At 41.1% G+C, this 14,069-nt stretch overlaps 1 protein-coding gene across 3 annotated transcripts; it reads right to left on the minus strand.

The window, feature by feature from the left end:
- Window positions 1-1,992: 1,992 nt before the first annotated feature.
- Window positions 1,993-13,601, minus strand: ran.S (RAN, member RAS oncogene family S homeolog). Of its 3 annotated transcripts, none has more exons than XM_018233521.1 (7): window positions 13,434-13,601; window positions 8,858-8,908; window positions 8,691-8,775; window positions 6,929-7,054; window positions 6,417-6,604; window positions 2,901-3,071; window positions 1,993-2,709 (listed from the first exon to the last, which is right to left on the minus strand). In XM_018233521.1, exons 2-7 carry the CDS (start codon window positions 8,891-8,893, stop codon window positions 2,665-2,667), a joined length of 651 nt encoding a protein of 216 aa, XP_018089010.1. In that variant the 5' UTR covers window positions 8,894-8,908; window positions 13,434-13,601; the 3' UTR covers window positions 1,993-2,664. The 3 variants fall into 3 exon arrangements, with proteins under 3 accessions (XP_018089010.1, XP_018089018.1, NP_001080182.1); XM_018233529.1 differs by having other exon boundaries at window positions 12,988-13,548; NM_001086713.1 differs by having other exon boundaries at window positions 2,311-2,709; window positions 13,591-13,601.
- Between the last annotated feature and the right edge of the window lie 468 nt (window positions 13,602-14,069).

The raw sequence follows: 14,069 nt of genomic DNA on the forward strand, positions 1-14,069 counted from the left end.
GAGGCAAATGCATCATTAATAGCGTTCCACATGCAGAAACCTATATTGAAATCTAGTTTTCAAAAGTACAGATTTTCCCTAAGGCCCTCACCCTTGCGCTCTGATAAGCATTGGACTCGCTTTACTGCAGCTCTGCAAGTTGTAGCAATATCATACTCCCCTTCCCAGCATCTCAACAGACAACCGGTAGGTAACATGATTACAGCCCTCCCTGAAGGACATCCATATTTCTGTGCTCCAGCCCTTGCTCCACTTTGGGAGAATAGCATTCCCAACTTTCCACAGATAACATACCTCGTTTGCTTAACATAAAGGCTAGGGCTGCTGTCAGGTAATAACAACAGGGGTCAAGGTACCCCCCCCCCCCATCTACCGGTCATGGATTTCTAAATCAAAAGAAAAGCATCATGGCTGATGCACATGGAAAAGACAGGCAGAGGTGATTTTTTTTCTTCTTACATATACCATAAAATTGACTTTGCATGCTTCTTATAATATTGCCATAAAGTATTTGCCCAATGCTTTTTCATTATCTGACTCCCTGTGTGTCTACGAGGGGGCTGCCATATTTGTGCAGCAGGAGTCCGTTAGCATTAGAAGCTCTAACTGACAGTCTGAGATGGGACAGTGAGGTTGGCAAAACAGTCAGATTTATGAACTTAAACTAACAATTACTTACAAAAACAAGCCTCAGCAAAAAAACAGCATGACCGATAGGTAACTTTTAGGGGCAGATTTATCAAAGGTTGAAGTGAATTTTCAAATGAAAAAAGAGATCCTCTTCCGGCCTCCTTTTTCATGCGCAGTAGAAAATGAAGAGCTGGACTTTATGAAAAATTCAGCTTATTTTGTTTAACCAGGTAGTACCCGTCCCGGGAAGTTTAAAGAAAGAAGAACCTGGAAGAAGATTGATTAGTGGTGCCCCTGGGCCGGTGCAGTTTTCTGCTGATCGGTGCACTGGTCCAGGGTGTCCGGTAAGTAATTACATTCACTAAGGTGCCAACATTTGGCACCCCCCAGTGCAAGATGACTTCTTCTCCTTCAATAGAAACCTCCAAACACGGATAGTACAGGTTTATTTGACACCTAGACAACCACTCAACTTTCCAAAAAGCTTGCCAAGAAATCATTTGCACTACTGAGCATGCTCCTGTATAGCACCTAGTTGAAGGTACAAGAATAGTACTCAGCAAGAGAAACAAAAGCAGCTTTGTCATATACTGTAGACCTGAAGAAAACAGATTAAATGGGCATGCCATTAGCTGCCTTAAAGGACTTTGTGTTGCTCTGTGCCTTCTGAAAGCACGCGTTCAAGAATAATTAACTCCAATGTAATTAGAACAAGTCTTTCACAAGGCACATGGTGTAAACTACAAATAAAAAAAATTAAAAAATTATAGAACACTTTAAATAATGAAAATCTGCAAATCTAAAATGGGGCCCTAGCATCCCTGCAAACAAAATGATCTTATGGTGGCTGAATGGGCACATACATGCTTATTCAATTAAATGAGAGTTGTATATATTTGTATAGACTGTTTACTGAACTTCTGACAGATCAGGTACTAAAAGCTGCACGGAGCATATTTCACAAATAAGCAGAAAATAGAGAACATCTTAAAATGAACATTTCTCTACTGCTAAAAGGCTCAAATATAATGAATGGCCTATTTTATCTATATCTATAAAATTATGTACATCAGAAAAATCTCTAATGCAGCACAATCTAGTGTAACCCATTCAAGATGATTGGGAAAACAATTTATGCAGTTAAGCTCCGAGTCAGTGGACTAAATCAGTTATCAATTGATATTAAAGTTAATTAACAGAAGGAATGGAATGGTGTTCTCTATTCATTAGATAGTTCCACTGCTTCTAACATATCTGAAAAGTATTTTGGCAAGTGCCAGTTCTGCAAAGGTTAATATATCAAAGAGCAGTCACTCTTTAATGGCCATTTTATTCAGCTTAAAGATGACAGCACTCCAAATGCAAGGTTTTTTTTTTCTTTATTATGTTGATTTGTGGTTTTAGAATAGGGGCACTGGTATAAAGAACCCCAGCAAATTGTTTTAATAAGGGTGGGACAGAGCACACAATGATTTGGAGGATGGGATTAGTCTTTAAAGCAAGACCAACAGTAGAGCTCGCTACAGCAGATTGCAACGGCAGCGTTAAAAAGGGGGAGGAGCATAATTGGCAATAGAAAAGCACAAGTGAAAAATATAAACTAACTAACATTTAAGAGAAAAATATATAAACCTCACCACATGTTAAGGCATCTGTAACATATGAAAACTTGCTAAGGTATTTGAAACATAACTTTATTATGATCTAAACGAAAAAGGTATGGGAATGACAGTAACAAGATTTACCACTGAATTTTGTGACGAGACTGTAGCAGTCTTAACTTAAGATTTGAAACTTGAGGGTAGAATATTTTGCAGTCCCAAACAGCTAAAGACGCAGGTCCAAAATATAAAGGAATTGTTTTCTGAACTGCCACATTCACTCCGAAGCCCATTCATCTCCTTCTGCATCCCAAAAAGATTAAGCACATGTTCTGCTCAGCTATATAATAGAGTGGCAAACACGCTGCACCACATCACAGGACAGTTGCCTATAAAACTAGACTTCTGACGCTGGGCTCCAGCTTCATGCTCCTCACAGATCATCATCTTCATCTGGCAGTGCAGTGGCTTGAGCATTCTGGAGAAAAAAATAAAAATAAATAAATATTGAAAGTAGAGTAAAATTATTAAGGCGTGTCAAAACTCAAAAGTCTGCTAAAAAACAAAATGTAAAGGACTGATATCTCCAGCCTCAGCTACTCAGAGCAAAATATATTAATCATTTCTACAGTTGCGCAGAAAGGAATCAGTTACTTGTACTTTGCTTACCTGTAAATCCGCCTCATACTGTGCTGCCAATGCAGGATCCATTACAACCTCTGGTGGGGCAAGGGCTGGCATGGCTACAAACTCAAGATTGGGGTCACCTATAAGTTTTCTTGCAAGCCAAAGGAAGGGCTTCTCAAAGTTGTAGTTACTTTTAGCAGAAATATCATAGTACTAGGAGAAAGATGGAAAAAGGGGTCATTAAAATCATGTTTACCTCAATCATCAAAACCCCATTACCCATCTACTATTCAGGACTTCAAAATTTTAGGACTTCAGAGAGTTTAGTCCTAATCTTAAAGGAGAAGTCCCTTTCGGCGCAAACCCCCCCCCCCCCAAGTTGCTACTTACCCCTTGGCGCAGGTCCTCTCCCGTGGAGTTCGCAGACGCCATCTTCTCCCGTGCGGTCTTCTTCCTGGACTTTCGGCGCATGCGCAGTAGATTCCTGCCGACAAATGCTCCTACTGTGCCGCCAAACGCCAGGAAGACTGCACGGGAGAAGATGGTGCCTGCGAACTCCACGGGAGAGGACCTGCGCATGGGTAAGTAGCAACTTGGGGGTATTTGCGCCAAAAGGGTTTCCTTCTCCTTTAAAGAGATACTGACAGAGACTAACCTTTTTTATTATCTATTATAACTTTTATGGCAAAATAATAAATAGCATTCAAAGTATTTGCCTGATGCTTTTACATTACCTTTCTTACTACCCTGTTCCTGTATGAGGGGGCTGCCATATTTGTGCAGCAATAGAAATTCTAAGGTTGAGAAGGGACATTCAGGTTGACAAACAGTCAGGTTTAGGAACTTCGTGACAATTACTTACAAACGCAGAACTATCAGCAAAAAACGATCAACATGACCTATAGGTAACTTTTAATATCAATATTTTGAAAAGAAAATGTTTAGTGTCAGTATGACAATTTTTTTCCTTCACAAATGGAAGTCAAACCTTTATGACACTGGACCGAAAAATTTCCAAAAAACAGAACACATACCAATGCAATCTACTAGCATGAAAGAAGAGATTCTCCAAGTACTGGACTACTTATGTAATCAGCTCAGAACCCTTTACTGGAGACGGGGGTGAGGCAATTTAAAAAAAAAAAAAAGAATGTCAGAGGCTCCTGCAGGGAGCTCTTTTATTAAAAGAGTTGTTCACATTAACTAAACTTTTAGTTTGATATTTTACAGCGATATCCGAAGGAAATTTGGGAGTATGGAAATGCCCCATACATTGTACTTACGCCTCGGCGCAGATTCTTCAAGCGGAGTTGCATGCATCCATCTTCCTCTGTAAGCTGACTGGGAGTTCGGCAATTCCCGTGTAATTCCACTCATGCGCAGTTGTCGGAAACCGGCAAACTGTTCCAACTGCGCATGTGCAGAAATACCAATCTCCCAGTCAGCTTACAGAGGACAGAGATGCATGCAACTCTGCTGGAAGAATCTGCGCCGAGGGGTAAGTACAAAGTATGGGGAATTTCCCCAGGGGGTAGTTGACCTGGGGGGAGGAGGGAGGGCTACCTGGGGTGGGGGGTTTTCCCCCCCACAGGTTGAATTCTCATCAGTGCCTGTGAGAAACATGTTGCTAATCAAAAATAAATGGAAAGCCAATGCCTTGTCTGCTAAAAACGGGTGAATCCCAAACTTATTCCATGGTGCTCACAACACTTCAATGTTCAAACGTTTCGGGACCACATGGCCCTTCCTCAGTGCCATGCGGTCCCGAAACGTTTGAACATTGAAGTGTTGTGAGCACCATGGAATAAAGTTTGGGATTCACCCGTTTGTAGCAGACAAGGTATTGGCTTTCCATTTATTTTTGACTATTTCACTGGCGAGTGGCTAGGCCAGAGCCTCTACCCAATTCCCCTATCTGGACTTTAATGAGAAACATGTTGCTTCCCAACCCAATGGCTATTGCTCTAAGAGGCTTTTAAAGCAGTTGCTTCTTTTTGAGTCAAGGTTTGGTTGCATAAAAACCCAGTATACTGCCAAACAGATTCCTGTATGCCAACAGTCCACGTAGGGGGGAGACAAAATGACCATAGAGCATAACTTGGAGCCCCCTTTTCCATGCTCGTATTGCTCCACAACTTTTCTTCCATTTGAATGTGGTTCACAAGTATATAAGGTTGGCGACTACTGCTCTATAGTAAACAGTAAAAAAAAAAAAAATAAAAAAAAGCTCAAAAGCACTGCTGTGCAAAAAGAGTTACACATTTATATAGCCTGGTACTATCCCATGTGATTGCACGGCTTATTTACACAGCATGTTTATTTGTAGGAGGTTGTTACAGGCATGGCCTGGAAACCATACATAACATTGGCAGCATGTCACATCAGTCCAAGATGATGGTAACTACTTTTGGCATAAACAAGCTGGTTTTTACATATTTGACCAGCAAGTTAATTCTACATTAGTCACAATTTGCAATTCTACAAGTTAATTCCACATTAGTTTCCAACTCATTAGCATAATACTATACATAGAGGTACAGGCATCTGTTTCTGGAAGACCACTATTCAGAAAGCTCCTAATCATGGGAAAGGCATCTCCAATAGACAAGATCTTATTTCTCTAATAGCAGTACACCTTGTACATGAGCCCAATTAACAAAAAGTTAAACCAGTTTAGTTTTTCCTCCAATGAAGATTTTTTTTTTTTTTTTTACAGGAGTTAGAATTATGGAGATCCAAATTACAGAAAGATAGCTTATCTGGAAAAACCCCAGGCATTCTTGATAACAGGTCCCATATATGTACTTTTTGGCAATACAGCACAATACAAATCAGCTAGAAAGAGGAAGGACATGTGTAACAATAGCTGCTTGCTGGTGCCATGTTTCTTCTTTGATATGTTACAGATCTTTCTCCAGAGGGACATTTTGAAGACTCAAAAATAGTTATTGCAGCAAGAGCATATTTTAGCGCAACTGCCCATTTAAGAGAATCTGACACAACAGCAACCAAATGACAATAACACATTAGTTTATTCCTTAACATTCTCTACATTACTGGTTCGGAATCCTAAAGGAATAAAAAAAATAAAAAAAAAAAGTGTCTTGAAGTATTGAAAATATAATGTACTAACTAATGTAAGTTTTGAACGGCTGCCCCATAGCTACACAGCAACTTGTTTATATAAACTAAAGTAGTGTTTCAAATCAATTTTACCAGTGCAGGGCAACACTACATTAAGTTGCCTTTCCTTTAAAACAAATTGTATTCTAAGCAAACTCAGGGCACAGCTGCATGCTTACAAGGCCACTCTCTAGTAGGGGGAAACCATACTACACTGGCTGGCCTACAAATACAACTTGTTGTTTATTACTTTGCCATGATTGGGTCCTTTTTTAAATTAAGATCACAAGGGGGAGATATATTTGAGGCAAGGTAAATTCTAAAAATATTGGTTGCTCATGCTACAGGCAAAACAAAAATACTGAACTTGGTTGAACAAAATAGGTGTGTGTGGTGCTAGCAAATGCTTCCTGCAATTTAAGTTATTCAACTCACCTGCAGATTCTTCTTCCTATGGAAGACAATTGATTTGGCTTTAACTTTTCTGTCCTTGATGTCCACCTTATTACCACACAAGACTATTGGGATGTTTTCACACACTCTTACAAGATCTCTATGCCAGTTTGGTACATTCTTGTATGTGACTCTTGATGTAACATCAAACATGATAATGGCACATTGGGCTGGAAGACAGTTAAAGAAGCAATGTATTATTACTTAAGCCAACGTTTTAGACAAAGTATTCAAGACAATTTGTATATTACAGCGATTGTAATGCAAGGACTATAGCAATAACCAGTAGTAGGACTGTTAAAATGAAATATTCTTGCAATAAAAATTAAGCATCTGTACATGGGTTAGCTGCTTCCACTCAAAGTGAAAGTATATGAACAATTCCAAAGCTAAAAGATCTGGTCTCAGCACAATTAAAGTCACTCTGCCTCATGTGGCAAACTATTAAATATAACAATGCAAAGTATGCGCGTTGCAACGTCGAGATTACATACCCTGGATATAATATCCATCTCTGAGTCCACCAAACTTTTCTTGACCAGCTGTATCCCACACATTAAATTTGATCGGGCCTCTGTTAGTATGGAAAACCAGAGGGTGAACTTCAACACCAAGCGTGGCTATTGCATGAAAGAAAATAAATTACATCAAAAACAGAAAAGCGGTGGTGGGAAAAATACATACATAGCTTCAACTGAAACCCACAGCCAGCATTTTATATTTACATCTTTGCAGACTGCTTAACCAAAGTAAGAAACATTGCAAACAGACAAGCGAGCATTGAAATATTGAAACCTTTTGCGCGCCCACAGTAAACAAGGGGTTGTTCACCTTGACTTTTTTTTGTTCAGTCGATTTCAGACAGTTCAACAGAAACAGACTTTTTCCAAACACTTTCTATTTGTGACTGGTTTTCTAATATCGATGTACAGTAGAACCATTTTGTGTTTTTCCGGGGACCAGAAAAAAAAAATGGTGTAAAATCCAGGAAAATGTAAAAATCAGGGAAAAGTGTTATGTATAATATATAGGCGGGACCACAAAAGAATGTAAAAATCAGGGAAAACAAAATCAGGGGATGTAAAATTGAGATTTCACTGTATAAAGCTTCATATTTCACCTTCTAAATCAGGGGGGGGGGGTCACTGACTTCACTGTTCTAAAAATGCATAAACTAAATGTAGCAAATTGTAACAGTTTAGAATGCTCCTGGATCACAGAGGTGCCAGACTGAAATACCAGACACGAACATTAAACTGAAATTTTGGGAAAACGATATAATAAGATAAAAAAAAAAAAAAGTGTTTGTAAGATGAACAACTTCTTTCAAGGGTACGCCAGTGTTTTCTGCATAATGAAAGCATGTAATTCCAACTTTTCAAAGTGTTTAAAAGGAACCTATCATTGTAAAATTGTTTTCTCTGCCAGAGGGGAAAGCAATTTGTAAACAAAACTGACAGTTATTTATCTGTCCCTGCTATTTTCTGCTGCAACTGACTTTCAGCAGGAGCAAAACCAGATAAATAAGATATGCAAACGCTAAATAGATATGCACTTAATCAGTTTGGCCAAAATGCACCGAATCTACTATTTTGGATTCGGCTGAACCTCCGAATCTTTCGAAGAGATTCGGGCCCAGTACCGAACCAAATCCTTATTTACATATTCAAATTAGGGGTGGGAAGGGTAAAAAGTCACATGATTTTCCCCGCCCCTAATATGCATATTAGGGTTTGGTTCTGCCATGCTGAAAGATTCGGCCGAATCCAAATCTTGCTGAAAATGGCCGAAACCTGAACGGAATCCTGGATTCGGTGTATCCCTAGGCCAAATACTATCCTTCCACATCATAATCCTGCTGAATTCAAGTGCCTGGCCAAACCTAATCCTTTCAGTCAAATAAAGGAAATCAAAAATTGTGATATTTAGCTTGTTCCTTATCCCAACCAGTGGCGGAACTACCCCGGGAGCAGGGGGTGCAAGCTGGCCAGGGCCAGCGCTGCCCCCCCCCCGTGCATCACTGAAATCCGGTCCGAAAATCACGTACGGAGGGGGGGAAGGGACGGCTGCGCGTCCCGCACCAGGGCCCGCCCCCCTTTAGTTACGTTACTGATCCCAACATGCATGAAGTCAAATCATTGGGATTAAGCGAATTCATGAATCTTTGACAAAGTGGTGGATGTGCTGCACAACTTTCCAATATATATATATTTTTTTATAGGTTTTATATCATATACAGTGACATTAGATACATACCTACATATTTCTTCTCAAATTCACCAGTCAAGTGACGTTTAACAAAGGTTGTTTTACCAGTGCCACCATCTCCAACCAGCACAAGCTACAAAGAATACAAATATTAGAAAATAGGAAGCACAAATTCCTGCTTTTTTTTCCAAGTTATTTTAAAGTCTGTTTTTTACCTTAAACTGGACTTGAGGTTCTCCTTGGGCTGCCATGGTAAGTTTGTCAGCCTAGAAAGGAAAAAAGTAACAGCATTATTTACCGTCAGCTGCAAGACTTTGTATAATAAGACTAGTCATTGCCAGAACATTCAGCTTTAGCATGTCAGCCCACATCACTGGTTCCTCCCTCACTTGTACACCTCTTATTCATGAACGTTAAAGGAGCACTGTGTAAAGAAAAAATACTTGATCCTGTAGTTTCAGCTTACAAGGTTTACTAGAAAGTCTTTAAGGACTTGCGTTTAAAGGAGAAGAAACTATAAATAATGGGATGATGAAAATTTACCAAGTAATTCTAATTCTATAATTGCCATTAGGGCCATTGGCCTGCTGTTCCTCTACAAAAAATTGAAGCACAAACTTGCCATCTTTCTTTCCTGGACATTCTCTGTGACATCACAAAAAAAGATGGGAGAGCAGTGATTCAAATGCCATGGGTTTTTTTTTTTGAGAACAGGAGCACTAACAGGGGGTAAAATCTAGTGGCTTTAATTTTTCCATTTAAAGTGTCCAAACTCCCTAAGGACACTTTTTTTGCCCTACACAAGTGCTCGCAAGTCACAAGGGTTCACCAAACCCTTGGATATTGCTCTCAGTGGCATCAAAGCAAAAGCTTATTTTTGAGTTCCCGTCTTTGAGGAAAGTTATAATTATATAATAACTAGATGTACTGCCAAGTAGATCCTCCGGTAGGCTGCTAGTCCACATAGGGGCTACCAAATAGCCAATCAGAGCTCTTATTTAGCATCCCCCGGGGTTTCATGCTTGAGTTGCACCTCAATTCTTTTTACATTTGAATGTGGCGCACTGGTAAAAAAAAAAAGGTTGGGGGACTCCTGCCCTTCACAGTAAATATATTTACATCAAACAAAGCTGTAAAGTAACATTATATGGGTACAGTAAAGCCACTCCAATAAAGACATTTTTCACTTTAATGTTGTCCCATTAACCTAAATGGCAAGTAGAATTAATCCATGGTAATTAGACAGGATACAAGTGATCAGAGGTAGCCACATGCCCTCACCAGAATTTTTTTTCCAGCCAGATGGGGGGGGGGAGAATATAGGTAATGGTAATCACATGAGATAACCACTTGCTGAAGCTGCTGTAAACCAAAAGCTCACAACATATTTTTAGACAGGGAAAATAAAGCATTGAAATATTGAGTGATAGCTGGGAAACCTTAGGGCAGTGATCCCCAACCAGTAGCTCGTGAGCAACATGTTGCTCTCCAACCCCTTGGATGTCGCTCTCAATGGCCTCAAAGCAGGAGCTTATTTTTGAATTCCAGGCTCCGAGGAAAGTTTTGGTTGCATAAAACCGTGCCAAACAGTGTCACCTGTAGGCTGCCAGTCTACATAGGGGCTACCAAATAGCCAATCACAGCCCTTATTTGGCACCACCCATGAACTTTTTTCATGCTTGTGTTGCTCCCCACCTCTTTACATCTAAATGTTGCTCACGGGTAAAAAAGGTTGGGGACCTCTGCCTTGGGCCATATGGAAGGGTGACACAGCAGAGGTGGGAGCTGGACAGCGTATGAAAATGCTTGGCGGAGCTACCTGCTAAAAATGCCTGGAGATAACACTGGCCTGTAAAGTCAAGCCAAACAATCTAGAATGCCATAGCATGCTTGAGCCCTACAGGCAGATTTGTTGCTCATGATAATAATGCACGACTGCGGAGCGATAAATGTCCCGAAAATGTCTCTCCATTTGAAATGACAAATCACTGGCAGTAAAACTAAAGCATCACTTTGTTCTTCCGAAACCTCCAGATGTTGCCTCTGGAGAAAACTTTGGGGCGACTTTGCATTAAGCAGGTTTTACTGCAGGCAATTTAAGTTATTTTCAATGGAGAGGCATTTCTGGGAGATTTGTTGTGCATAAATAATTGCGGGTGACAAATCTCCCTGTCTGTTACTGCCTTAAACAAGTGTAAGTGTGAAGACACCAGAAAATACCCTGCCATAAATAATATTGAGAATTGCCTCTGCTAAAACACATTATCAGTAAAATATCAGCATTGTCTATTTTTGTAGTTGTGACAAGTAGCTGCTAGTAGTAGCTCTGTGTGCCTTAACCCTAAAGCACTAGGAATCTCAATTATATATATACACCCCCAACTGGCATGGCTAACCTTAAAACTCCAAACCAGTACTCCTCTTCTAGAAAACATGTAAAAGCCCATGACATAGTCCTGTGACACCATATTCTTAAAGAAAGGGGGGGGGGGGAATAAAGTCTTGCTGGACTATACACGTTTGTTCACCACCCCTGCAACCTTACAGACAATGGCAACATGGTGCTGGCTTTTGCATAAAGCTCTCAGATCCAGCATGTTTCATCCCTTTGTTCTCAAATTTTGACTTCAAAAACATTCGCACAAATCAGTTTCCAGAACTGCTAGGGTGCGTAGGCATTTACGTTTTATTCCTGCGCTCCAGTTAAAGGCATTCTTTGAAGGTCCAGGCAATTCTTCTTTAATGGGGTGCCCTCTTGATGATGTGTGTAAGGGCTGAACGCAGGTGGAACGCAATATGCGGCGTCCCATGCTTTTGTCATTGTGAGGACCCCCCATTAAAGAATTGCCTGCATCTGGACCTGTGCTGCACTTGACCACTTTTAACCGGATTGCAAGGGGGCAAAGGAAAAAAAACAAAAACATTTAGGAGTCCTTAGGCTAGTGGAACATGCAGTTTCCATTAGCAAAGGGAAAATAATTGGACCATGTGTGGTGGTACCCTAGACACCACTGCTTTGAAATGGTGCAAAATAAGTCAAACTGCATGCAGTTAGCCTTAAATGAATAGTATCACATGCCTATTCAACATGAGCAATGAAAAATACTTGTACTAAACAAACTATTGTTTTAATAAAGAAATACCTATGGATGTGATTTCAGGCACTAAACAAGAATATGAAGAGTTTCACTTCCTGTCAATTCTGGCCTCAAAGAACTTCAAAAGAGATAATAAAACGAGTTTACCAGTCCACCGAGAAGCCCCTAATAATGAGGTGATCAAATGCTGTTGCCTAGATAGCAGGATGTATGCTTGTAGGTAAGGAGCAACATAGCACAACTTTCAAATTAGTTCTTTACAATGACAAATAAAACAGGATCATATTTCCTTCAATTTAAAATAGGCAGAATTGAATTCTAACTCAAATCCTATTGAATATTGCTCAACTTAGGTGAATACTGAAACTTTAATATGCCAGCATCTGCTCACATATTCAGAATATGTAGACAGCATTTAAATGCTTAAAACCAATTAAAATGTTGCTTTGAAATATATTTTGTCTCATGATGAAAGGGTGCCTAGTGCTGAAGGCCTCGTTTAAAGGGGTGGTTCACCTTTACGTTATGTATAATTATGTTATAGAATGGCCAATTTTAAGCAACTTTTCAATTGGTTTTGAGCATTTATTTGTATAGTTTTATAGTCATTTGCCTTTTTCTTCTTCTGACTCTTTGCAGCTTACAAATGGGCATGTCGCTGACTCCCTGTAAGGCTACAAATGTATTGTAATTGTTACTTTTTATTACAAATCCTTCTATTCAGGCCCTCTGCTATTCCTATTGCAGTCTCTTATTCAAATCAATACATGGTTGCTAGGGGAATTTGGGCCCTAGTTACCAGATGGCTTAAGATGCAGATTGAAGAGCTGCTGAATAAAAAGCCAAATAACAAACCCCTTCAATAATAAAAAATGAAAGCCACTTGCAAATTGCCTCAGAATATCACTCTCCACATCATACTAAAAGCTCTTAAAGGCGAACAACCCCTTTTAGCAAAACTTTCTGCGTGTCAAGCGTGAAACAGAAGCGAGGCCCACGTGTGAGGGGTGGCCGCACTGCATTGGCTGCGCAGGGAGCAGCACGCACTACCTGGTCCAGTCCATCCGCACAGTCTGTGGAGGGGACTGCACATATTGGACAATACCATTTTGGTTACGTGACAGAACCAATACCAATTTCACGCCTGACAAAGTTGAATGTGAACTAGTCGCAGAGATTAGCATGGGGTGGGGCAATTCTCAGTGAAAACATTCAACTAACCCATCGAGCATCACGGGTCCCCTCACCTATACACGATCTGATACTGCTGAATGTATCACACTGCGCTATTACCGAGCGGATAATGGAAGACACATGAGGTTCCGGGATGAATGAGAACTAATGGCGGGAGCGCGCTTCCTGCGGCGGCCTTGCTGCCGGCTTCCCCGAAACATAAGCTTTCGCTAAGCCCTGATTCTGCAGCGGCCCTGGCCACAATATGACAGATATAAAGCCGCCCTACAGTACAGGGCCTGGAACAAGTCCAGTTTGTAGCGCCTGATAGTGTCTAGTCACCGGCCGAAAAAGAGGCCAGAGAAACCAGTCACTGATATTAAAGAGATTACTTGTAGCCCCGTCCGGAAAACCGCCCTAGGACATCCCATAAGGAATATAGCGCCAGGGAAAGGAAAGCGCGCCAACAGCGGACTCCCCCCGCCTCTCCTCGGGCTCCCACCCCAGCTTTTCCACTCACCGACTGAAATCCCTGCTAAATCTACCGTGTTTACTCGCGCGATTAGCCAGCGCCTGTTACTAGCGCTTCGGGACGCTTTGCGAACGGGGGATGGCCGGGATGTCGGTCGGATTATGCGGCAGGGCCCAACCTCTAGCTCCCACGGGTAGAATCTCACCTTCCAGAAGCGTCTGTAAAGCAGCGAGAGAAAATGGCGGAAGCGGGATTCAAATAGCAGGGCGCGCTCTGGGGAGGGGCGTTCATGTGGGAGGCGGTTGACGTCACTGCAGGCAGCAATGCGGCGGGCGGGAGCGCAGAGAAAAGGTTGATGGGCGCGGGAAGGTTTGAATAAAAGGACTTGTATAAGGTTTCAAGCAGCTCGCCTTGCCCTCACTGACACACTGTAACAAAGAGATAGAAGCAGCCTCCCTTTTACTCCTACATCGTATATTCTGTCATCTCACGGATGTGACTCGATCTGAGCTTTACAAAGGGGAAAATCATGGCACAAACTGGCACACATTTCTGGGGCCCCTATGGTCATATATACATGCATGGGATTTGGGATATGGACTGGGATATAAAATAGGCCCTGACATTTCAAGTACATAGAGGCCCAAACAGCTCCCACCAGCCCACTTAAAGGGCACCTGTTGG

The sequence above is a fragment of the Xenopus laevis genome, chromosome 1S (assembly GCF_017654675.1).
Source record: "Xenopus laevis strain J_2021 chromosome 1S, Xenopus_laevis_v10.1, whole genome shotgun sequence".
In the NCBI taxonomy this organism is placed as follows: domain Eukaryota; kingdom Metazoa; phylum Chordata; class Amphibia; order Anura; family Pipidae; genus Xenopus; species Xenopus laevis.